Below are 24,069 nucleotides of genomic sequence, written 5' to 3'. Positions count from 1 at the left end.
TAATTAGTTTCAGAAAAGCATAAAAACAGTTTTGGCAATTAAATTTGTTATAAAAAATAGTTCAGATTGAATTTTGACTAAACTAAAATTTTGAAAAAATAGTTTTGGCAAGCATATTTATATCTTGGCATCCAGTAGTTCAATTTATACAAACTTTTTTTGTTTTGTAGCTCTCATCAAGCTCTATAAAATAAAATAAAATTGCATGAATCAGATCACTGAATGCCAAAATAATCACAAAAAACTGAAAATAAAAAAAGAGCAAATTGGACCTTTTTTGGCAAAAAGTCAGTTATAATCTATATAAGAGATGTCTGGGGTCATGGTTGTTTAATTTAAAATTTACTTATACAAATAATCTAAATACAGTCAACTCCCTCTATAGTCACTCCCGTTATAGTCACATTCTACTATATAGTCACACCAGTTGAATGTTCAAAACACTTTATTATTAAAAACTATCCTATATAGTCACAATCTATCTATAATCACTATCACACCTATCCTCAAAAATCTTATATTAAAAAGAACCGTTTATAATCACAGTTATATAAAGAATATATTAAATAACTTGGCATCTAATAATCGTACAAAGATGTATCATAGCTTGTTAGAATCGTCTCACCAGGAAGACAAATCCGAATAGTGGTAGTTTTATCCTTTTCCTTGCAAGTGTTGCCACTTCGGCCAGTACCGCCCATTGCCTGCTTATGAAATGTCTAATCTCGGGTCTGCATGTCCTATCATCTTGAATAGGGCGGCCAATTGAAAGCCGAGTACTTAATTCCTCAGGTAACAGCACCACTATAGGGTGACATCCCCCATCGGGCCATTTTAGTCGATCTGGTGCTTGTAGACACGCCGCCTACTCATCCTATACCCATTGTACGATACTGATACTCAATTTATTTTACGACCTTTAAGAGAGCATCTACTTTCATGGAGGACTTTCGACAGGTAACATCAACCATCTAGTACCCTTCCATACCACCATTTTAGGTACTAAGCCTCACTCAAAGGCCACTTACAAACTCGCGATTACCCAAGCACCTGATAAGACATTCGCTACTAAGTGGCATACTTTCAGTCGACCACTCTGGATGAAGAAGTAGCAGGCATCTGTCCAGGATCACCCCTTGCATATGGTGGGTATCAACCACCAGGGGATCGCCAACCAGGCCCGGAGTAGGGAATCGAACCCCATAGCCTACGCTAACCTTGCTCCCTTGCGCAGACGAACACTTACGGTTCCGGTAAGACCTACCGTGCTAAGGTCCCTAACTACCACTAAGACATTGCACCCTCAGCTTTACCATCTAGAACAACCATCTAGCCATTACTGACCCCAAGCGGTATCGTATTATGACCGGACCCGGACCCGGAATGCTCCCCCCAAGGTATAGTAGTGAATACTCGGACATGGTGGACTGCGCACATGCCAATGGCCTCATAGAACGTTAAGGAGGACCACCTTGACCCTTAGTTGAAATGTGCGGCCTAACCGTACACACTAATTCACCATGATGCAGTCCAACTACACTAATCCCTGTACCTTCACGCTATTGGTTGTAGCGTCCGCAGTAAAATTCTTTTTATTTCCGTGGTACAGCGAATCGAACCTGCGACCTCACCATACTCAGGCTTAATGAGGGTCTCAGTGACTAACCACTGAGATAGGGTGACCAACCCTAGTTTTATCCTTTTCCTTTGCTAATGTTTACGGCCAGACCACCCATTGCCTCTTATGAGACTAATCTCTGGCTCTCGCCTATCATCTTCATGCAACCATTATACCGAGACTTAATTCCGCGTAACAGCACCACTATAGAAGACATCCCCCATCGGGCCATTATAGGCTGATCTGAAGCTAGGTACACGCCGCCTACTCATCCTATACCCATTGCATGATACTGATACTCAATTTATTTAACGACCTTTAGAGAGCATCTACTTTCATGGAGGACTTTCGACAGGTAACATCAACCATCTAGTACCCTTCCATACCACCATTTTAGGTACTAAGTCTCACTCAAAGGCCACTACAGCCCGCGAAGTTTTATCCTTTTCCTTTGCAAGTGTTTACGGCCAGACCACCCATTGCCTCTTATGAGACTAATCTCGGGTCTGTGTCCTATCATCTTCAACGGGCAACCATTATACCGAGTACTTAATTCCTCAGGTAACAGCACCACTATAGAAGACATCCCCCATCGGGCCATTTTAGGCTGATCTGAAGCTAGGTACACGAAGTTTTATCCTTTTCCGATCACTGGCCGACGAGTTATTCAACAAAATGTTAAACATCGGCATTATAATATTTTTTGATTTACGTTTACTGCGCCATTTAACATTTTGCTAGATTTCTCGGTACCTAGTGATTGTAAAACGACGATTTATAGCTCGTTGGAATCGCCTCATCGAGACGAATCGAATGGTGGTAAGCTCATCTCTTTGTGATCAATATTGACGGAGTTATTACTTAAAAACCATTTAATATTTTTTAATTTCGGAAATTGATCTAGTGATTGGATTTCGATGTATCTTATACCATTAGATTCGTCTCATCAAGACGAATCGAATGGTGGTAAGCTCATCTCTTTGTGATCAATATTGACGGAGTTATTACTTAAAAACCATTTAATATTTTTTAATTTCAGAAATTGATCTAGTGATTGGATTTCGATGTATCTTATACCATTAGATTCGTCTCATCAAGACGAATCGAATGGTAGTAAGATCGTCTTTCTAGGATCAATATTGGCAGAGTTATTACACAAAAACCATTAATATTTTTTTAATTTCGGAAATTAATCTAGTGATTGGATTTCGACGTATTTTATACCATTAGAACCGTCTCATCAAGACGAATCGAATGGCGGTAAGATCATCTCTCTACGATTAATATTGGCGAAGTTACGATACAATAAAGTTTTAAGTATAATTCTGGCTAAAATTATGTTAATTTTTGGCCGGAATTATGATATACAAATATAAGAAATTTTTATATAGTCACATCTCTTTATAATCACCAAATATGGACTGTCCCAAATGTGTGACTATAAAGAGAGTTGACTGTATTACAAATTTTTTTAATTATATAGATTTAATATATATTAAATGAAAATTTCCAAGTTTACACAGGGTGTTTGTACACAGGTCATATAAATATAATTTTTAATAGACTAATTTTTTGTTTTTTAATTTGAAATTGAATGCTACTGACATTATATTCTTTTACTTTTTATTCTTATTATATTACAGATAAATATATGTATTTTCACCTGCTTTGCAAGTTTACTTAAGGCATTAAAGGAGGTTTTAAATGCCGTTTTTAATCTACTAATATGACCCGTGTTTAAACACCCGTGTACAAATAGAAATTGCCATATTAAATATTATATAATAATTAATATTATATAATTATTTTAGTATAAACTTTTTTATTTGTAGCTAGATTTGGTAGCTAAATAAAAACTATAATTAAAAAAAAGTTTATTAAAATTGGATCATTAAATGCCAAAATAATTGCATTATATAATAATTATATATAAAAATAAAAAATGTTTTGGAAGGAAAAAGTTAGATTAGGTTATTAAATTTATTTATTATTTATTTTTGTTAATTAATTTAGAGATTTGAAAATTTTTTATTATTAAAAATCTTATTTGTTACTCCTTATTCATTATAGAAGGAATTTTTCTTCTGGTTAAAATTTTCTAAAAAATTTATTTTTTATTTAAGTAATTTTTCACCTTCCTTAAATTTAATATATAAAAATAATATTATAACATTTATTTACTAATTATTTTCAAAAAAGAAATAATGTAATTTTAATGAAAAATTTTTTTTTAAAATAAAACTTAATATAATTAAACTGATATATTAGAATTTATATGAAATTTTTTAAAAATATTATTATTATATCAAAATTATACTAATATTTATATATTTTACATATAATTATAATTTATAGGTGATTTTGCCTGCTCTATAAATTTATTTAATATTTTAAGAAAGGTTATAAATACCATTTTTGGAAATTATTTAAAGCGAGAGCAATTCTATATAATTATCTAATTTATATTAATAAATACTTATTATTTCTATAAATTTGCAAAATATTATCTGATTTTATTAGATTTATAAATTTAAAATTATATTTAAATTAGTTTTTTATTTTAATTTAAATATAGAAGTATTTATATATATAACTCATTTGAAAATATTTGCTAATTGAATGGAAAATATTTTCAGTTATATATATATAAAATATTATTTTTCAATAAAATACTGATCTTTATAAGAGTAATTTTTTTTAAAAAACAATAAATTACCTATTAATTAGTTCTCAAAATTCAGTGATATAGAAAGATATAAATTATTAATAAAATAAGTATTAGTATTTACAAAATAGTATTTTTATGTAAAAGATAATTATATAAAGATCTGATAGTACTATATATGATTTTAGTATTATTTTATTTAGCTAAATTTTAATTAGCTAATTTTAATTATTAATAATTAAAAAAAAAGTTTTTTTTTATCTTTTAATATTATAAATGAAAATAAATAGTTGTTTAAAAATAAATGGTTTATCTTTACATTTAATTAATAAACTTTTTTTTTATATAATCAGTTATTGAGTCATAACTAAATAATGTATATTTATATTTTTGGAAATTTGACCCATTTTTAAATCACGTGAAATCGAGAGCTGGTGCAACCCTTGTGTTGCTTGTGTTGCTATAATATCTTATACTGGAGGAAACTATCAATTTTTTTGTCGTCAGAATAAAATATCGTTTGATCAATGGATCCAAGTATATACCAACAACAACCTCAACAACCGCAACAACCGAGCCGGGCTCCTTATCCTTTCTCAGGGAATCCTCAAGGATCTTCAACAGTTATGGGCGCTGGTGCATATTCTGAGCAGTATATGACAAATAACGCATATGGTACTGGCATCAATCAAATGATGCCAATCCCTGCTCGTCCCGTATATCCAATTGCATCTATAACGGGAAATGGTAGAGCAACAGCAAAAAGAGCACTAGGCTCGGGAGCACAGGTACAACCTATGTTTTCAAATATGGGCCAGACTTCCAATCAGAATCAACTCTATACGACTGGGTTTCCTAATCAAATAGTTGGAAGGTCGACAGTTCCTACGCAATCCTTTGTAAATACTGATAATCAAAATATAGACGGTAAATCTCCAACACCAATACAGCAAAATGCTTATGCATCATCTATACAAAATATAAATAAATATTATGGACAATTACAAAAGTCCAATTCCATTGGAAATAATTTCAATAGTCTGTTAAATCAAAATCAATCTCAACATTCCCAACAATCAAATCAAGCAATACATAATTCTATCCAACAAGAAGAAAGCCAGGTTGATTGGTTAGACTTGGGAGATGATGAAGAAGTTGTATATGATTTTAATTGTTCAACAGAATTCACGAGTAATTCGAGTGGTATGGGTAACAATATACAAGGGTGGAATTCCAATTCAATTCAAAGCAATTTAAATTTTGGATCTCAAAATACGTCAAAACCATATTCTTCAATTAATCAAAATAATATTCAACAATCACCACAACAATTGCAAGAAGATCAACAATTACAACAAACAATATCAGAACAGCAACAACAGCAAGAACGGCAATCAACACCACAACCATTATCTCAACAACAACATTCACAACCTCCGTCAATACATATTACGCAGCCATCACAACAGCAACTACAACGAGAAGACGCTAGTTATGCTTATTCCTCTATTCCATCTCTCCCTTCAAGTAACGTTTCACAAAATTTGTCTCCAAAAAGTATACAGAATAGTTCTTTGGGAATGTTGCCTCGTTCACCTAATCCGTCATCTGATTCTAGTAGACAATCATCAGTATATGTTAGTCAAAATCAAGGTCAGGCAGGATCACAATTAGGACAATTTACTAAAATGGCACCAAATGTAAATTATTCTCAGCCATCGACGCAGTCTTCATTATCAACAGAAATGCCATCTAATTCTAGTATTCAGAATGCAATCGTCGACCATTATAATCAATCACCGCAATCAACAGTAGAATCAAAATCTAATTCATTAATTAATTTGCGCACAGCAACACAAGAACATCAAGGAGAATCCACGTCAATTTTGCCATCAAATGACAACCAGAATTCGTTTAATGCGAATGTTCAAGTAACTTCTGCGAACTCAAGAATAACACCATCTACAGATATTCCTAAAGATATTAATAATATTCCGTTTAATACAGAGATGCTTGGCAGTGCACTTCATTCGATGAATAATAGCAATAATGGCAATAATAATAGTAATAATCCGCAGCAACAGCCGCAGCCCCCCAATCAAATTGGGAATATAACTCAAAACACTATTGTTGAGAATGTTACGCCTAATCTTCGTTTACCCGTTAATAGCGGTATAGCTGGACGCAGGAACATTACTTCTAGACAAGTTTCTCGACAACCTGATAAAACAATTTCTGTTTCAAATAATTTGCCTTTAATATCTTCCGATCAACCACCATCGATAAAACCTACTCATCCTAAGCCTCCAAAGGTGAACTATGCCCCGAAAACAAGAAGAGTGGATAGTTATGGTGGCCTCGATTTGAGAGTTTTTGAAAAGTTTTCTTTGCCATTAACTATTCCAGGAATTCAAGATTTAGGTATTAATCAAGTTATTTAGAATTATAATTTAGTTTTATTATTAAATTTTTTTTTTATTTTTGTTTAAAGGTGCAGTGGACGTACATGCTCTTACAATGTCCTTGAAATGTGGTATGAAACTGGAAGTCATAAATGCTCTTAATACATTAACCACGTTATCATACTATAGAAGTGCTCAGATAGATTTAAAGCAATGTGGAGATTTAGTTGATGTGTTATTTGATATGATTTTGGAATACGTTGATCATGTATCGCCTGTTAATGAAAAAATAACGGAAGAAATTATATCACAACGAAAATTTAAATCATATCGAGAATTATATCAATTATCTAAACAAGAATGTGAAGAGTTCGCTGATGTAGCATTAGAGGATGCTGCCATCTCTGGAGATGTTTTGCCACTGCATGAACAATGTTGGTGTGTAATAAATATGATAAGGAATTTCTCATTCACTAATGATAATAATGAAAATCACGAATATCTTGCAACTCATCCTCGATTCTTGACAGTTCTTATGCGGGTTTTGTACATTGGATATGACGATAGTTTTAAGCTATATAAAGAAAACGATATTGGGCCTGATGTCAAAACTAAACGTATAAAAGCTATTCGAAAAAAAGCGTATGATATCTTGGAATTACGCAAAAGTGTTTTAATTATTCTATCAAACATTGCTGCATATGTACCTTTACCGTCTATTTATGTCGCGAGAGACTTGTTAATTTTAATTGCTGATTTTATTGACAGCATGGATGATTATTATTCTCAAGTTGCATTAGAAGTGTTCGCTAAATTATCCGTTTCATACGACAATAGACAACGGATTGGTGGATGCGATGAATCTACGCTAATTTCATTTTTTAATTGCTTAGTACAAATGCTCCCAAAGGGAGAAAATAATATTATCACTGGTGGTGGGGGGCGTCTAATGGCTCAAGAATTACCTTATTTAATTATGTCATTTTATAATTTTGCGTGCCTGAGCGGGGAAGGAATGAGGAAAAAAATAATTTCTACACCTGGATTTATTAATCGGATGCTTAAAATGTCAATACTACTGGCTCATAATCGTGATGAGGATTGTATTATGTTAGCTAGAAGAGCTATGGAAACGCTGAAGGTTTTAGCTAAAGGAAATGAGGAAAGTTTTCTTGTATATACTGAACAATTATTATCTGCACTATTAAATCCATATATAGATCCAGTTGTGGTCAAAGATTTGGAGAGTGTTATGTATCCCGGTGATGTATGATTGAATACTTAATTGTAATATGATTTTGTCATTGTTTTTTCTGTTATATACAGTATATATATATATATATTTTTTTTTTTTTTTTTTTTTTGGTTTTTTTTTGTAAACGGTGCTCTTTAATATATGGGATCGATTATTATAAATGTTATTCTTAAAATCATACCTTTGCTAAGAGTCTACTCCCATAATCGACCATTATAAACGAGCTTAATTAATGTTGCATGCATATTGTTACCGAGTCAAAAATAATATAATACTTTTGCGTCTGTGACGCAGAAATGTATGACGTAGTAAAATTTGTAATTGTCATATCTACGCGTCTTGTCACGAAGTTATAATTTTATTAAATAATGTCGCGTTATATTCTACCTATTATACCTAGAATATTTTCTGCCGTAGAGACCAGCAATTTCCTCTTTAAAAGAATACCTAATGGTCTCTTAACACGTAATTTTACACTCCACTTTGTAAAAAAAGCTGCAGCAAAAGAATTGCAGATAGACTTGAGCGATCTTAATAGAATGAAATTTATATCAAAACATTATGTTCCTAAAGAGGGTGAAGTATTGGACTTTCTCAACAGATATCATATATTTCCTAAACCTGGTAACAACGTTGAGTTGAGACGAATCAAATGTCCTAAGTGTCGCCCAAAAAAAATCAACTATTATTCTGCTACTATTAATTTGAAAAGTGGTGCTTATAGTTGCCAAGCTTGCATGAGAAAGGGTAATTGGGGTGAATATGTACAACTGATATCAAAAACTGATTCGTTTCAAATCATCAACGCAACAAACTTGGGTTTGGGTCGTTCTTCCCTTTCACGGCCTCAGAATGAAATTGAAGAATTTTCAAATGCCTTACTAAATAATCCAGAAATAATTGAAAATTTTACCAAAGATCATGGTATAACTTTAGGTACTCTTCAGGCATATAAAGTAGGAATTGCAGAATATCATAATATAAATCCAGCTTCAAATATTTCCGGTAAGACTGGAAGTACTCAGAAAATTGAGAATAAGGAAATGTGCTTTACATTTCCGCGCACAGCACCATTTTTTGATGACTCGAAAGAAGAAGGTTTTTTAGATTCGAAGATTACGCGAATTAAAGCCTGTTCAATAAAAAATGAAGAATTAGTCGCGTTTGATCCACCATCGTTCGTAGGAGGTCTTTTTGGATATCATTTGGCAAAGTTAGAATGTGATTCCATTATTTTGGCGGGAAACGAATTTGATGCAATGGCTGTCTATCAAGAAACTAATATACCAACGACATGTCTTCCTAACAATGTATATCAGTTACCTTTAGAAGTTCTTCCTTTATTTGAGCGTTTTTCAAACATTTACATTTGGCTTGATGATGATGTAGAAGGCCAAGGAGCGGCTGAAAAATTTGCACAAAAGCTAGGAATTGACCGATGTATGATCGTAAATACGCGGTGTGGACGATTAAACGGACCGATTAATGCGAGCCAAGCGTTAGCAACTGGCCAAAGGTTATCAGATATTCTTAAGAAATCGAAACCTTTACAACATGATCAGATTATAGATTTTGAAAACATTAAAGAAGCAGTATATCGTGAAATTGCTAATCCAGACCAAGTTTGTGGAGTGTTATCAAAGGATCTTCCAGGATTGAATAAAATCCTTAAAGGGCATCGACCTGGTGAAATCACTATATTTACCGGACCAACAGGTACTGGTAAGACGACTATTTTAAGTCAATTATCGTTGGATTATTGTCGATCAGGAATTAGTACATTGTGGGGTAGTTTTGAAATACCAAATGTACGTTTGGCAAAAAAGATGTTGCAACAATTCGCTGGAAAAGATTTAACAAAACATCCAGAGGAGTTTGCTGATCTTGCAGAAAAATTTCAACAAGTAAATATTTTTTTTTTTGATTTTTTTCCTTTTTCTCTCCCTTCAAAATTTCTGAAATCTCGTCATTTTTGTAATTAATAAAATTAATAATTAGCTTCCAATGTATTTTCTTAAATTTTATGGAAGTACTGAAATCTCAACAATAATTGATGCTATGGATCATGCGATTCATGCTTTCGATGTTCGACATATTGTTATTGATAATCTACAATTTATGACCGCAGATCAAGGAAGGTACATTGATCGTTGGGAGTTACATGATCGAATATTATCATCATTACGAAGAGTTGCTACTGAAAAAAATGTTCATATTACTATTGTTGTTCATCCAAGAAAGGATGATAAAGAATTGTTGGATGTCAGCTCTATATTTGGAACGGCTAAAGTAACACAAGAAGCCGATAATGTTATAATCCTTCAGCGATTAGAAACTGATAACGGTGAAATGAGATTATTGGATATTAGAAAGAACAGGTTTATTTTTAATTTAATAATTTCTCAATTATTAATAATATTTAAACATTTCAAATTTTTAGATTTGATGGAACCCTTGCTGCCATCCCAATAGAATTTGAACCAGAATCTTTAAAAGTTAATATTCAATTAAATAATAACTTTTAATGATAAATTATCATGTAATACTAATGTAAATATTTATTTTTAATTTGACTTTGATATAGATCAGACAAGCTCGATCAACAAAAAGTTGATTTTCAAATTTACGATTATTCACGGGTCAGATGGTCAAATAATAAACTGTAAGATGTCCATTAAGTGAAACCATCGAGATATAAATGAGAAAGAAATTGTAATCATTTCATAACATAGTTAATATGTTTAATATAAAATACTTTAATTAGTAGAATAAAGCAATACATAATATTATTACTGTAATGTATTATTACAATATAATTATTTTAACTCTTAAACAGTGCTAGTCGTTTTCAATGTTCGTCTTCTCTTAACATCCCAATTGTATACACGTGCAATATCTTCGTGCAGAAGAGATGAGTTAAGGCATTAAATAGGAATATAAATGTTTTTTTTGTTTTCAATAGCTTAAAAGGATACTAACTTCCATTGTTGTAACTTGTTCTCTTAAAAATTCCAAATCTTCTAGTACATTTTTGAGTGCATTCTGATTCGTATCCAATTTATTTTCAAGTAGCTCCTTTGCTTCTTGTAATGTATATTCAAGCATTACATTGGCCTAATTAAGAGAACAAAATTTAATTAATATGTTTTGAAAATTATCAACGGTTAAGTTATTAAAAAGTCACCCCAAGCCATAAATTAACAGTTTTTGTAGATTTAATTGTAGCATTCGCCCATAAAGTATCATTCAATTCAAATGTTGTCTCTATAGGTTCATCAGAATCCTCATAATGGAAAAATGAATAAATATTAAGTGTCACTTGAAACGGAATTATAAAGTATAAAATTAAATTTAAATTTACTTGTTTTGATACTAAATATTCTACAACTGTCAATGTCTTACTGATTTCGGGTATTTTTAGTTCAAGGCCTTTTTTTCGATTAAGAAAATTGATTTCCATAAACTTATATTTTCTAATTATTGTCATAAATGAGTGGTTGATCATTTTAAGTAAAATCAAAGTTTATAAACATTTAAATGCTTACGCAACAGTTTCCTGGAATTTACCCAAAGTAACTTCAACTGGTGCTGATGATTTAGAAATAAATTCCTCAACATTCTCCTTCACGAAATAGGGAAAAAATTGTTACAAAAATTTTATATGAAATTAAAAAGTAAACGTTCATCGTTATACATACTACAAATTGAACTTTAGGAATACCTCTTGGGTTCGTTTCTAAAACTGCTTCAGCGGAACTATTTGGTTTATCCGTTGCTTGTCGCGTTTCTGACATACTTTTTGACAAGAGAAGAATCTCGCATACAAAATCGCATCTTCGGGTGATGATTTTCATTCGTATTTGACTAAAATCCCGGTAACTGGGAATCTGGGAAATCAACCACGTGACCATTTATCTCCAAGTATAAAAATCTAAAATTATTCGAAAAAAGCAAATAACCTCTAATTTGACAGGTAGATCAAGGAAAGCTTATTCGCAATGAAGGTAAGTTCTGGTTTGAATTTCTTTGAATAGATCTCTAATATAAACCATTTATGGACTTTAAAAATTATTTGATCGGCATGAATTACAATGAAAATTTTTTTTTTTATCCATCCGTTATAAATTAAAAAAAAATTAAGTGCATCCAAATTCAAATATTTATCAAAAATTGATATTGAATCCTTTCCTTTTAGCTAAACATCGCCAATCCAGCCACTGGCTGTCAAAAGTTGATTGAATTTGACGATGAGCGTCAGCTGTAAGTAAAATCAATTGATTAAATAATTTATAACATTATGGGCAAAATTTAATATTATTTTATAAAATAATTTAACTAGGCGTATCTTTTATGATAAACGTATAAGTGCTGAAGTGCAAGGAGATTCTATTGGAGACGAATATAAAGGATATATATTTCGTGTTTCTGGAGGAAATGATAAGCAAGGCTTTCCTATGAAACAAGGTGTATTGCGTAATGATCGTGTAAGGCTTTTATTAGCCAAAGGTCATTCATGTTATAGACCTCGTCGTACTGGTGAACGTAAAAGAAAATCTGTTCGAGGTTGTATTGTTGGAAATGATCTTGCAGTGTTATCTGTGGTCATAGTTAAACAAGGAGAACAACCAATTCCTGGGTTAACCGATAATCCTGTTCCTAAACGTTTGGGCCCTAAAAGAGCTTCAAAAATTCGCAAATTTTTTGTAAGTTTATTTTAATTCTCAGAATATATTTGGTTTATTTTAATGTAAAATGAATTATATTTTAATTTGATTTATATATATATAGAATTTGACAAAGGAAGATGATGTCCGTAAATTTGTTATCCGTCGTGAGATTACTCCAAAAAATAATAAAAAACCTTATACAAAGGCTCCCAAGATTCAGCGCTTGGTAACCCCTCTTACGCTACAGCGTAAACGTCATCGTATTGCCCTTAAACGCAGAAGAGCCAAGGCTGCAAAAGTAGCCAAGGAAGAATATGACACTTTACTTGCTAAGCGCAATAAGGAACAAAAGGAAAGAAAAGCCGACCTTAAGAAAAGAAGATCTGCTGTTCAGAAAACTTAATTTAATTATTGCTGATAAAATAGTAGAAAAGATATATATATATAACACATTTTTTCCAAATTTTAAAATTGGGATGAAATAAAATAAATTCAATTTAAAATCTTTTATTGCTTAAATATTTGTTGCAAAAAAAACCATTGATCCAAGCACAAAAATATAATAAAAACTTTGGAGCTATTATTTAGTTAATCATCTAATATCGTTACTTTCTTTACCTAGGGCATCAAATTTTCATTAAATCACGTTTTTATTAATCTTAATAAAAAATCATAAATATACTTAGCTGAAATATATGCAGAAAATTTTCATTTGGCTATTCGGCTATTCAGGTACTTCCTGATGCTCAAAGCCTATCTAAAAAGTGATATTTACGTGAATTTTTGTGAATTTTGCTCGTTTACTTATTGGCTTCGAAAATTTCCTTTGAGATCGCACGCAAAAAATAACCTTTGAAATTATATAAAACCAGTCTCCTTCCAACTATAAAGAATAGTTTGAACTTTTTTTGAGATGCAGCGATATCTACATTTGTTTGATTCTAGGCAATTGATAATATTATTTATATTAACTATATTATTTAAAAATGAATATGGCAAATTTGTCTCTGGTTGAAGTTAATTCTTTGTTGATTCGAGTTGAAAAAGTGATTATATCGTAAGTAGACCTCGTAAGAAACGACAACGATTAAAGAGTATGTCATACGCTGAAGATAACATTGTTAGAATATATATATATATATATTTTTTTTTTACTTAAACTAAAAATATAAGCAAATACTTTATTTTATATATTAACACTTGATGGAAACGGTGGTCGTTTGGATGGTATGCGAAGTGTGATGAGTAGGAATAGACTCGATTGTACAAGGTGTACAGAGCGTTCGAAAGATTTTCGAGTCGCATCGATATCGGAAATTGTTTGTGCGAGATAGAGGTAAGGTCTAATTCTCGTTTATATGATGGATGAAATGTCTATTTGGGAACCACCACGAAAGTACAACCTTGCGACCGACCGTTCCGATGCGTTACCGATAACTGCACACTTTTTTTTTGAATTTGAAAATAACCAATGAAGAAATCATTTTTGATAATATTTGATAATATTCAAAAATAATGGAAAATAAAGCATTGACAAGAATAAATTTTCATCGAGAGCAATAAAATCCCAAAGTATGCCACCGTAAAGGAAAAAAAGAAATAATGAAAAAAAAAATAAAAAGATAATGAACAGAATACATGTACTATTCAAATCATCCGCAAATCAAAAGCTATAATGTAAATATAGAGAATATTAAGAAGATTTTACATGGCAAGAAGTCTGTATAAATTCACTCAATTCTTCGTTGTATTGAAGGTAGGTCTCTGTTGTTGAATAGTAATTCAATCCCGTGGGGGACTTCTACTAGACTGAGAATGGTGTGGACTACTCCTTGACTGAGAACGAGAAGTGGCAGTACGACCATTGGGGGTTGGAGATCTATCCCTAGCTTCTTCACGAGGTCGAGGAGAAGCTGAACGAGAGTCACGACGTTTAGTATCTTCTCTGGGAGGCGATATTGATCTAGACCTTCTATCATCAGCTGTACGATCTTCACCGTTTGTTCTGTCTCTTTCAGGAGTTCTAGATCTCGTGCGACTACGACGGTCGGAACGAGGAGAACGGCTACGACCACGAGATCGAGAACGAGTACGGCTTGGAGAACGTGAATAAGAACGACGTCTTCTATAACGTGGTGGTGTTGGAGATCGACGACTTCGGCGCGGTGAACTTCGACTACTTCCTTCATACCGCCAAGATCTAGAAGGTGCATTTTTTGCCCACTAAAAGAAAGTAAAAATTAGAAAGTTATTTTCAAACATGTAAAAAAGTTCAAAAATAAATATTTATAGAATCCAAACCTGAATATTCAAAGCGTGTCCATATACCCTACGCCCATGCATCTCATAATAAGCATCTTCGGCGTCTCGTTCATCCTCAAATTCAACAAAAGCATAACTAAGCCAAAAACAATTCGGTAATTAAAGAATATATATAGAAATCATAAAATTTTCACGAACAAGTACAAAACAAGTAATATTTACGGTTTCGATTGATAACTTCTTGGAGCAGGAATGTCACAACGAATTAACCGACCGTATCTTAAAAATTAAAAAATGGAAAATTAGAATTTTCTTTATCAAAAATGTTATATCGTTATTATGACAGAGTTGGAAAAAAAAAATTTAAAAAAAAATACCTTTCAAATTCGTATGCCAAGTCTCTGGCTCTGATTTGAGACCCAAAGCCAGCTACAAATAAAGTAGTTCTTCGATAACTCATTTAATACGAAGTCTAAGAAATTAGTACGTCCAAAATAATTCAATTTACTTGAAGCAGTAAGAACTCTTTTATTGATCCTGATGAATAAAGAGGTGTCTTGAAAATGTTGTATTATTAACCAAACGGAATTTACATATTTACCTTGTATCACAGAATACAGCTAGTAATTATCACGTGATTTAGCGTATTAATTATGCTCATAAAATTTACTTGAAACAGTATTCCAAAAATATATTCCCTATATATATAATAGTATAGCCGAAAACTTAGGTTTCATATAAAGATTGATTTTTTGACAATTATTTTACTTAATATTAAAACAATTATAATTAGTTCAAATATTATATTTATTATTTAAGCTTTTGTGATAAAATAAACTATTATAAGCATATACATGATAGGATAAACTTAATCTTATTAATGTATTATAGAAAATATATCAATGATTATGGTTCATCAAAAACAGTAATACCATTTATTAAAAGTATGCTATCGTTTTAATTATGTTTTTAATATCTTTAAAAAAGTATATGTCCTCTATCATTATTTGAATATTTTTAACCGATTACTTTACTTATTTTGTAGTTTAGTTCTCATTATCGTCTTCGTCAGATGCACGATATCTATAAAATAGAATGGGTGGGTGGTTTCAGAAATTATTTCTGAAGAAATACAAAAAGAGATAGTGAATAAGAACAGGAATATTTATATGATGAGACAACAACTCTACTCATCAATGGTACAAAAAATATTTTAGACTTAATTAGCATCGCATTTCCAACAGAATTGGGCTGTGCACAAATAATAACAACGGGTTGTTGGTAGATGATGTGTCAAAGAGATCATATCTGAAGCGTACTATCGAAGATAGGTACATGATGCACAATTAATTATTATCTCATTTTTTTGCAAAGCAATACAAAGTTAATATGATGCCATAATTCTCTTTAAGGACAGGATTGATTATTGAAGATGATGGCTTACGCAATAACGCAATATGGGAACAGTTGTTGATACTAACGAAGCAGTTAATTGCCAGCAATCTTCAACAATCCTTTACGCATGTATCCGTATTGTCGAATCCTTACTGGAAAAGTGCAATTCGAAGTTGTTAAAGAAAATACAAGCCGTGTAGATCACATGGTCAAAGCACTTGAGGAACTAATTTGTATCAGAATAAATCATCATTGGGTTCGCTCAGTTGTTTGTTAGCAATATCCTGGTACAGTTCGTTTTTACTTCCTCATTTTATTAACAGGCTTCATCTCTTAGATATGTTAATAATCAATATATTATACATCGGCGCGATAAATAAATAACATTTAAAATGCATTATGTAAGATCTAAAACATAACTCCGTAAATTAAATGTACAATGCGAAAGTGTCCATCAAACCAACAAGAGAAAACGTATTATTCCTTCACTTAACAAAAAGGTTAATCTTTTGTTTTTGAATCGAATTTACATTATTTTTGATCGGTAGAACACTTATTCAACATATTAATTTTGCATATAAAGTAGGAATATTGGATATTTTACTTCAGAGATTAGATATATACATAGCAAAGAAAAATAAAATAATATTACGCAGAGTCGCTCAGTCGCATTATATGGCGTAATCCTTGAAAGCATGTAATATGTTCGGTTATATGTAATAAATTTATTTGAATCAGCAATGAAATCAATTTCTCTAATTTAAGCTATATTTCGATTATTGTAATTAAACGATCTCCAAGTTATTAAAGAATTTACCGTAATTTAAGCAATATCTCTAAGAAATCTTTCGGGAACCTTTTTATTCGCTCGCGTAAATCTTTACTATCTTAACTATTTGCAATATTCTTTCCCACTATTTTTATAACTTGATAATTCCTCAAATGACACTGTATTAACATTTAATTTTAACTTGGGCTACGAAAAAAACAATAAATTCTCAAATTCTTTAAAAATATATAATCTACCAGCAGCAAATTGGACACGAGAAGAATATATCTTTCCATAAAAATTATTAAAGTTATCTTTGTCAACAATTCATCCAAACCAATCTTTCTAAACTTTTTTATGCTCAGATTATCATCGGTTTTTAGGATTTTGTCTCGCCACCTCATTTGGAAAACTAATAACATCGGCTTTCTTTTTATGTTTAAGAAGTAAAATTCATCACCTTCCGCACCTCCCCCATTTTTATAAATTTTACTACGATTATAATTAAATGAAATTACCGTCATTATCTAACATATTATAATTTTTATCAGATGGAGGAAATCGATTAATAAGGTGATGCTTGCAAACAGAATTATACTATTTGAACAACGTGCTCCTTTATCGGTTTCTCTAACTTTATTTTTTCGTTTCTAAATTGTCCCATTGTTGCCAATAAAATTATTCATTAGGATCGATCATCATTCCCAATATGTCCATCATCTGGTCAAAATTCCACTTTCCTTTAACGATTCATATGGGTAGACTTCATCAACAGGATTTTCTAAAATCGCATTTGTGAGCACCGGAATGATTGTACCAGTATAACTTTTGAATCCATACCGTTCAATTAATTCTACCTCAACTGAGGCATAATTTGCACTAAGTTAATGTTATCAAAATGTTGGTCTTCAGATGCACGTGAAAGCTGAAAAGACCATATTTATAAACAATTTCTGTTAAAGCCAATATCACACGCAATTTTTATCATGTGGCTCAAGGCTCTAGCAAACGTAATGGTAACTGAAGAGGTGAATGAATTGACTTGGTAATAATTACCCGGACTCTCAATTGTACCCACTGAGATTGGAACAAAAAACACAATTCCTTGGGAACAACTCATTGAGCCAACAGCAGTTACAAGAATACGAAATTTTTATCGCGTAATTTATTGACTTCATTAATACCGACAACAATTGCAAGATAATTAATACTTTTATCTCCTTTTACGCTTACTTTCATAGATGGTATTTAGAGCAAGGGACAACGTTAACTGCTTTACATTTTCTTGCCTAATCACTTCTTGCCATATACAAAATAATGCGAAGCTTCTGCTCCAATTCTCATGTCAAAATCTGATGCCTCCGTTCCATTTCCATGGGTAACGTCTGCATTTCCTAATATAGATATAACGTCGTCGCGATTAATATTAACAAGCTCCTGCAGAAACAGAATTTCCCTGCACATGGGGAAAGAAGAGATTGACCACAATCGGGGAAATAAATAGATTAGAAATTGAAATAACAACAGCGTTAAGGTGTGATTTAACAATAAAAAGAATAAATTTACCAATAATTACAAATGAGCTAAGGAAGGGAATGCCGTGACCACCAGCTAGGGATGGGATCGGATAAAAGTTACGATCACCTGGTGGTTGTTCAGAGAGAAAGAACTTAAATCGATACAAGTAAATCGAGCACCGACGTGTTTTGTCCCATCGGCCAGTATGTGTTCTTGTATCCACCCTAAAGTCGAAGTAAAGGCGAAAACTCTAACATTTAGATTGTTCTTGTTCGAGAGGTAAAATATTGGGAGACACTTACCAGTAGCATCAGCGGGGAATGTGATGATGATACAATCTGCATAATTATCTGGAAATACGTATATTTTCTAAACTTCTTCGTTGAGCTCATCTTCGAGCCTTCAAGTATACGTTGAATGTTATCTCAAGTTTTACATCTACAAGCTTGCCTTCAATAACATTAATATTCCAACGATCCTTGTCATCAGAGTCTTTAATATTAAATTTACTAAATTTATTTTCTTTCTTAAACAAGGTATACTCTTTGAGATGTGAAACCATATTCATCTTATGGATGAAGGAAAAAAATCGAAAATATTTTGTCAGTAGAGTCACCTAGAATATAACAGTTTAATGAAGTAATCATTTTGACGATTTTTCTGCAAGTGAAGGTGCAAGTTTTAGTTTTTGAGAAAAAGGTTTGAGTGAGGGTATTATATATATAGGTACTTCGAGTATAATCAGTCAACTTTTCGGTCGTACGAAAGGCCGCATTTGGCTAATGTGTCCTTTGCAAGAAAAAATAAAGCGCAGTAACTCTCACGTTGTACAATTTTTTTTCTCGTTTTCTCCGAGCCTAAGGAGAAATCATTAAAATTATTGAAGCCTGGACGAGACATACGCAATTAAAGTATGAATATTTGCTGTGACCATGCATTTGCTAAGAAGTTTCAGAGTTTGATTTCTGAGGACCTTATTAACGATTAGAGCACGGAATGCAGACAATATAATTTCTTTGCACAATTTGTTTTCTAGCAATCATATTTTGCCTAAGACTCTGTTTTCTATTAGTAGGGAGTCAGATGCTGGAGCAATTTATTACACATGTAGAATTAAGAACTTTGATGAAAATGGACATATTTTATCGCTCCTTCCATTCGGGGTAAAACATTGAATTTGCGTATTGATCATTACACAATACAACAAAAATAATAACTTGAAAGGAAGTAAAAAAGCAGTTGTGAGTACAATAGTAATTAATATTTAGTTATGGGGACCTCGATTTCAAATCTCAAGAATAGTTATGCATAATTAGGCATAACTCAAATTATGATAACACTAGTGAAAAAAGTTTGATATCTTAGAAAGAACAACTTAATCGAACTTCGAAGTAACTTTGGGTATAATTGTGAGTTTAACTTAACGGTTACTTGGTGTGACTAATTAGTTCATAAGGTATTCTACTTTTACATAGCATGAAAGTATTAAACATATTTTCTTACGTCAATAAAGCATATTTTCGAGTGCAGTATTGCCTCGGATACTATAAAATATATGTAGATAGAACAGCTTAAGTATGCACCATTTTACTTTTCGTAATTCTGGAAGAGACAGGAAAAACAACAATACAGTGATATCTCTATAAGTGCGCCCTCTATAAGTGCACGCATAATATAAATTCTCTTTGAGTGCACGGTGAGCCTGGTCCCAAACTTATAAGAGCTCTTAATATTTTACTTACTTTATGTACTAAATAATAATTAATTATTGTGTTGTCACACATATGGAATAGATGGCGAAAAAAAGATGAGATACGTACATCGAGCGAAATTGATTGAAAGTTATAAATGCCCGGAGGGCATTCCTTTGGAATGTGTATTTAAAACGCTCCGTTTTCAACATTTTATACCAATTATGTACAATATCTATTATATAATCAACTTTATATTATTTGGGATCGATATCCATTTAAATTATCTTTTATTAAATCTCAAAACAATAAATTATTGTTAAGGAAACTTTTAATATTTCTTTATCTTGGTAAATCGTTTAACTAAAGTTTCTCCCGATAATCCCATAACGAGACAATGAGTCGAAATATCGGGACATCCTATTTTAAGATTGCTGGCCCTGACTTTAAAACAAGTTTTAATTTCAAAAAAAAGAAATGTTTCATGACATAACGTTAACTTTTTTGTTTGGAGAAACGATTAATACAAAGTGTCTATCTATTATCATAAAAACAATATTATTACCAGCATTGCCTATTATTTTTTCTCGCTCCATCAATATTTACTATTTATATTAATATTATTGGTTTCATTTAATAATTATAAAATATTTCTAAATATTTCTTAAAATTGAATTATATACATAATGTTTTATTCCCTAGTTCCAAAATTATTTATATTTGTTATATTAGTTGATATTAATATTTAATATATTAATTTATTTATAATAATTTAATTCAACCTAGAATTGTTTTTAATTTTTTACTTCCTAAAATGGATAATGATATAATGACAGTTTAATAAGTTGTAAAGTTGTGCTCGCAAAATTTATTATACTGTATCCAAGTTTATTCATTTCATTATACTTACCTTTAAATAAATATGTGTAACTAAATTTTTTTATGTTTACACTAATTACACTAATATTTCAAATGTAAATAAGACAAAAGGATGTGACAATTCTAAAGTAACGTATTCCAGTGACTTACAAGTGTTAAGTTACTTCAATATTGACCAATAGTCACTGAAGTATCTGAAATCTAAGAAATTATGGTTGTGCAGGTTAGCAACTTGTCGCAAAATTTTGTTTGCGCGACGTACTCACCTAAAAAAAACCCTTTGAAATTAAACTGGTTCAAGTATCTTTCCCCTTTGCACGGCCTTTTCTTTCCGCCCGCTCAAGAATTTCAAGATAACTAAAAGGTGCGTGTTCTTTGTCTACTTTGTCACTCCTCAATCACCCTGCGCTTGAGGGTGTTGAGTCTGACATTGGCAATCTTAAACCGCCATCGTAGATTTTCTGTCATCTTTGCTTCACATCTAACAAAACACTCACTTAGGGGCTCGCATTTTCCAACTATCACACTCCTTAGTCCTTTTTAAATTTTTATAAAAAGAGTAACTCCTGGTCGTTTTCCGTGCCGAAAGACTCGGTTATGATAAGTTCGCTATCGCACTGAAATAGTAATTGCGTATTCCCTCATCCCCTCCGACAACTACAACAAGTACCATTGTCAAGTTGTCTTTATCAACTTTCGCTTCATTTATTGCCTAACACTACGGAGTCTCCTATAATCTCTTCCTTACACCATCATTCCGTATTTTCGTTTCATACGGCCATTTTAGGTTCTCTTACCTTATCCCATCTGCGGCTGTTTTCATTTTTCTTACTTTGGTTAGTTTACAGTTTTCAAATATTATTTTCTCTATTACTTTGTATTTATTTAGTTCTCTACAATTAATTAATTTATTTATTTCTTTTGTACCCAAATTTTTATGTTTTTATTCTCTACGATTAGAATTCTTTGCGTCGTTTATTGATTTAATTTAAATTATAAATCTTAACTTTTATACAATATATATACACATATATATAAGAATTTCGATATGAGTCAGTCGCCAATTACTCAAGTTAGTCCTGAGAATGAACTTGGTGTGACAGGCAGTATAATAACACAGACTTCAGATTCAAAAGTTCTAATCGGAACGAAGACAGAAGGTAAATTATCACCTTTATATATGTGTCCATATATGTAATGTAAGGTTAAGGGTGCATAAATAGTAATTCACACAGAGACACCTTCCAATACTTAATAGCAATTTTTATTTTTTTCTGTGAATTATATAAAGATAATTAAATAATTTCTTTAACCAAGGCAAATAATGGCCCAAGGAGTTTTAGATTTTTTTTTAAAAAGTTTTAATAATAATGAGATTTATTTTTGTTTTATTAAGAGCCAGCAACCAAACCTCTACCTTCAAAAAATATTTCCATCTCAACAAGTAACACGTCTACAACGCTCGCAAACGCAGAACCTCCGTTGCAAACAAGTCAAAAATCCCCAAATAATACAGGAGCAACGCAACGTCCACCACCACGTTCATTCCTCTCGTTTCTCTTTTGTTGCACATGGGGAGCTGGCGCTATGATAAACGATGTTGACAAGCCTGAAAATATCACTGTTCCTACCACTAATACTCCATCTGGGACCGTCGTGAGCAATAAAAGTTTTACCAAAAAACAGACGAATACCACAATAGAACAGGAAAAGCCTGCCGAAGTTAGTCCACCAGTGGTTCCCGAACCAATTTTGGAAGAACCAAATGAAGGAGAGGTTGTTAATAATTATTTATAGTTTTGTATTTTTTTTTGCAATCTTATTAGGAACTTTATGAAAAATGGGTTTTTACTGTAATTTTTTATTTCTAATCCGAATTTGATAGGTCGAAAATAAATGGCTCCTTGGCCCAATAGGACCTGAACATATTGGTAGAAAGTGTTTAGTATTAGATTTAGATGAAACTCTAGTACATAGTTCTTTTAAGGTAATTTCTTACATCTTACTAATATAATTGCATTTTATTTCATTTTTATCGGTTATTAATGAATTTGCATTTATTATGATAGTTGATTCATCAAGCTGATTTTGTTGTACCGGTTGAAATTGAAAGTCAAATACACAATGTCTATGTAATAAAACGTCCTGGAGTTGATCATTTTTTGAAAAAAATGGGGGAAATATACGAAATTGTAGTGTTTACTGCAAGTTTGTCAAAGGTTAGCTACTTTCTTTGAATTCTCAAAATTATTGTAAAATATATTAATTCTTCTTAATTATATTTTAGTATGCCGACCCTGTTCTTGATATGTTAGATACGAGCAAAGTGGTTAAACATCGATTATTTAGAGAATCATGTAGTAATCATAAGGGAAATTATGTGAAAGTGAGAAATCCTAATTGGTTTACGAATTATGTTCTTATTAATCGGATAAATTCTAACATTTACATAATTTAATAATATTAAGGACTTATCGCTACTTGGTCGAGCACTTAATGACACTATCATTATTGATAACTCTCCTGCAAGTTATATCTTTCATCCAACTAATGCTGTTCCTATATCGTCATGGTTTAATGACCCACACGATACTGAATTGTTGGATTTAATACCATTTTTGGAAGATTTAACAATGGTAGATGACGTAATGATGGTTTTGGACACTTCCAATACTTCCAATGAAGCGCACTAGAAGATCTGATGAGAGGACAATTTCTGAACATAGCAGGTGGTGCTGATGTTCAGCACGGACTGGAAAACATCATGTTCACAGCTGCTTTCTTGACTCTCAGTCGGGATTGTCAAAGATTCAATTCTCTTTAACATTATTTAGGACCCTGGAATTCAGGAAGGCAGCTCGTGGAATTACGACTTTCACCCTATCGAATTTTTTTTTTTCCTTTTCATCGACCTTGGTACGGATTTTTTGGGGGTTTTCTAGGTCTTT

General features: G+C 31.8%; 8 protein-coding genes across 12 annotated transcripts; 4 read left to right on the top strand and 4 right to left on the bottom strand.

Annotated features, from left to right (window-relative positions):
* Nucleotides 1-4,810: 4,810 nt before the first annotated feature.
* On the top strand, nt 4,811-8,027 carry OCT59_016394 (uncharacterized protein; the record flags this gene model as incomplete). Its single annotated transcript, XM_025309991.2, has 2 exons — nt 4,811-6,704; nt 6,775-8,027. 2 exons carry the CDS (start codon nt 4,811-4,813, stop codon nt 7,956-7,958), a joined length of 3,078 nt encoding a protein of 1,025 aa, XP_025187507.1. The 3' UTR covers nt 7,959-8,027.
* A 275-nt stretch (nt 8,028-8,302) lies between these two features.
* On the top strand, nt 8,303-10,770 carry OCT59_016393 (uncharacterized protein). Of its 2 annotated transcripts, XM_066132446.1 has the most exons (4): nt 8,303-9,844; nt 9,939-10,318; nt 10,381-10,435; nt 10,525-10,750. In XM_066132446.1, the coding sequence occupies exons 1-4, from the start codon at nt 8,309-8,311 to the stop codon at nt 10,552-10,554; spliced, it is 2,001 nt and encodes a 666-aa protein (XP_066003427.1). In that variant the 5' UTR covers nt 8,303-8,308; the 3' UTR covers nt 10,555-10,750. The 2 variants fall into 2 exon arrangements, with proteins under 2 accessions (XP_066003427.1, XP_066003428.1); XM_066132447.1 differs by having other exon boundaries at nt 9,939-10,435; nt 10,525-10,770.
* On the bottom strand, nt 10,662-11,772 carry OCT59_016392 (uncharacterized protein). 3 transcript variants are annotated; one of them, XM_025313336.2, is made up of 6 exons: nt 11,639-11,772; nt 11,486-11,562; nt 11,302-11,413; nt 11,125-11,223; nt 10,916-11,054; nt 10,662-10,836 (listed from the first exon to the last, which is right to left on the bottom strand). In XM_025313336.2, exons 1-6 carry the CDS (start codon nt 11,732-11,734, stop codon nt 10,769-10,771), a joined length of 591 nt encoding a protein of 196 aa, XP_025187509.1. In that variant the 5' UTR covers nt 11,735-11,772; the 3' UTR covers nt 10,662-10,768. The 3 variants fall into 3 exon arrangements, with proteins under 3 accessions (XP_025187509.1, XP_066003425.1, XP_066003426.1); XM_066132444.1 differs by having other exon boundaries at nt 11,662-11,772; XM_066132445.1 differs by lacking the exon at nt 11,125-11,223 and having other exon boundaries at nt 10,920-11,054.
* Nucleotides 11,773-11,890: 118 nt separating this feature from the next.
* OCT59_016391 lies at nt 11,891-13,303 on the top strand. Of its 2 annotated transcripts, XM_025313337.2 has the most exons (4): nt 11,891-11,944; nt 12,136-12,200; nt 12,280-12,643; nt 12,729-13,303. In XM_025313337.2, exons 1-4 carry the CDS (start codon nt 11,939-11,941, stop codon nt 13,008-13,010), a joined length of 717 nt encoding a protein of 238 aa, XP_025187510.1. In that variant the 5' UTR covers nt 11,891-11,938; the 3' UTR covers nt 13,011-13,303. The 2 variants fall into 2 exon arrangements, with proteins under 2 accessions (XP_025187510.1, XP_066003424.1); XM_066132443.1 differs by having other exon boundaries at nt 11,891-12,643.
* On the bottom strand, nt 13,081-15,804 carry OCT59_016390 (uncharacterized protein; the record flags this gene model as incomplete). The annotated part of the gene is made up of 8 exons (XM_066132442.1): nt 13,081-13,713; nt 13,788-14,051; nt 14,316-14,830; nt 14,909-15,005; nt 15,092-15,148; nt 15,247-15,298; nt 15,378-15,489; nt 15,802-15,804. 6 exons carry the CDS (start codon nt 15,802-15,804, stop codon nt 14,390-14,392), a joined length of 762 nt encoding a protein of 253 aa, XP_066003423.1. The 3' UTR covers nt 13,081-13,713; nt 13,788-14,051; nt 14,316-14,389.
* A 1,945-nt stretch (nt 15,805-17,749) lies between these two features.
* Nucleotides 17,750-18,497, bottom strand: OCT59_016389 (uncharacterized protein; the record flags this gene model as incomplete). The annotated part of the gene is made up of 2 exons (XM_025324195.2): nt 17,750-17,912; nt 18,331-18,497. 2 exons carry the CDS (start codon nt 18,495-18,497, stop codon nt 17,750-17,752), a joined length of 330 nt encoding a protein of 109 aa, XP_025187513.2.
* A 206-nt stretch (nt 18,498-18,703) lies between these two features.
* Nucleotides 18,704-19,119, bottom strand: OCT59_016388 (uncharacterized protein; the record flags this gene model as incomplete). The annotated part of the gene is made up of 3 exons (XM_066132440.1): nt 18,704-18,775; nt 18,854-18,889; nt 18,964-19,119. The coding sequence occupies 3 exons, from the start codon at nt 19,117-19,119 to the stop codon at nt 18,704-18,706; spliced, it is 264 nt and encodes an 87-aa protein (XP_066003422.1).
* A 3,050-nt stretch (nt 19,120-22,169) lies between these two features.
* On the top strand, nt 22,170-23,814 carry OCT59_016387 (uncharacterized protein; the record flags this gene model as incomplete). The annotated part of the gene is made up of 6 exons (XM_066132439.1): nt 22,170-22,281; nt 22,518-22,897; nt 23,007-23,108; nt 23,191-23,340; nt 23,409-23,507; nt 23,590-23,814. The coding sequence occupies 6 exons, from the start codon at nt 22,170-22,172 to the stop codon at nt 23,812-23,814; spliced, it is 1,068 nt and encodes a 355-aa protein (XP_066003421.1).
* Between the last annotated feature and the right edge of the window lie 255 nt (nt 23,815-24,069).

Source organism: Rhizophagus irregularis, chromosome 24 (genome assembly GCF_026210795.1).
Source record: "Rhizophagus irregularis chromosome 24, complete sequence".
In the NCBI taxonomy this organism is placed as follows: Eukaryota; Fungi; Glomeromycota; class Glomeromycetes; order Glomerales; family Glomeraceae; genus Rhizophagus; species Rhizophagus irregularis.
The sequence above is the reverse complement of the archived record's forward strand: the minus strand, read 5'-3'. Positions and strand labels throughout refer to the sequence as shown.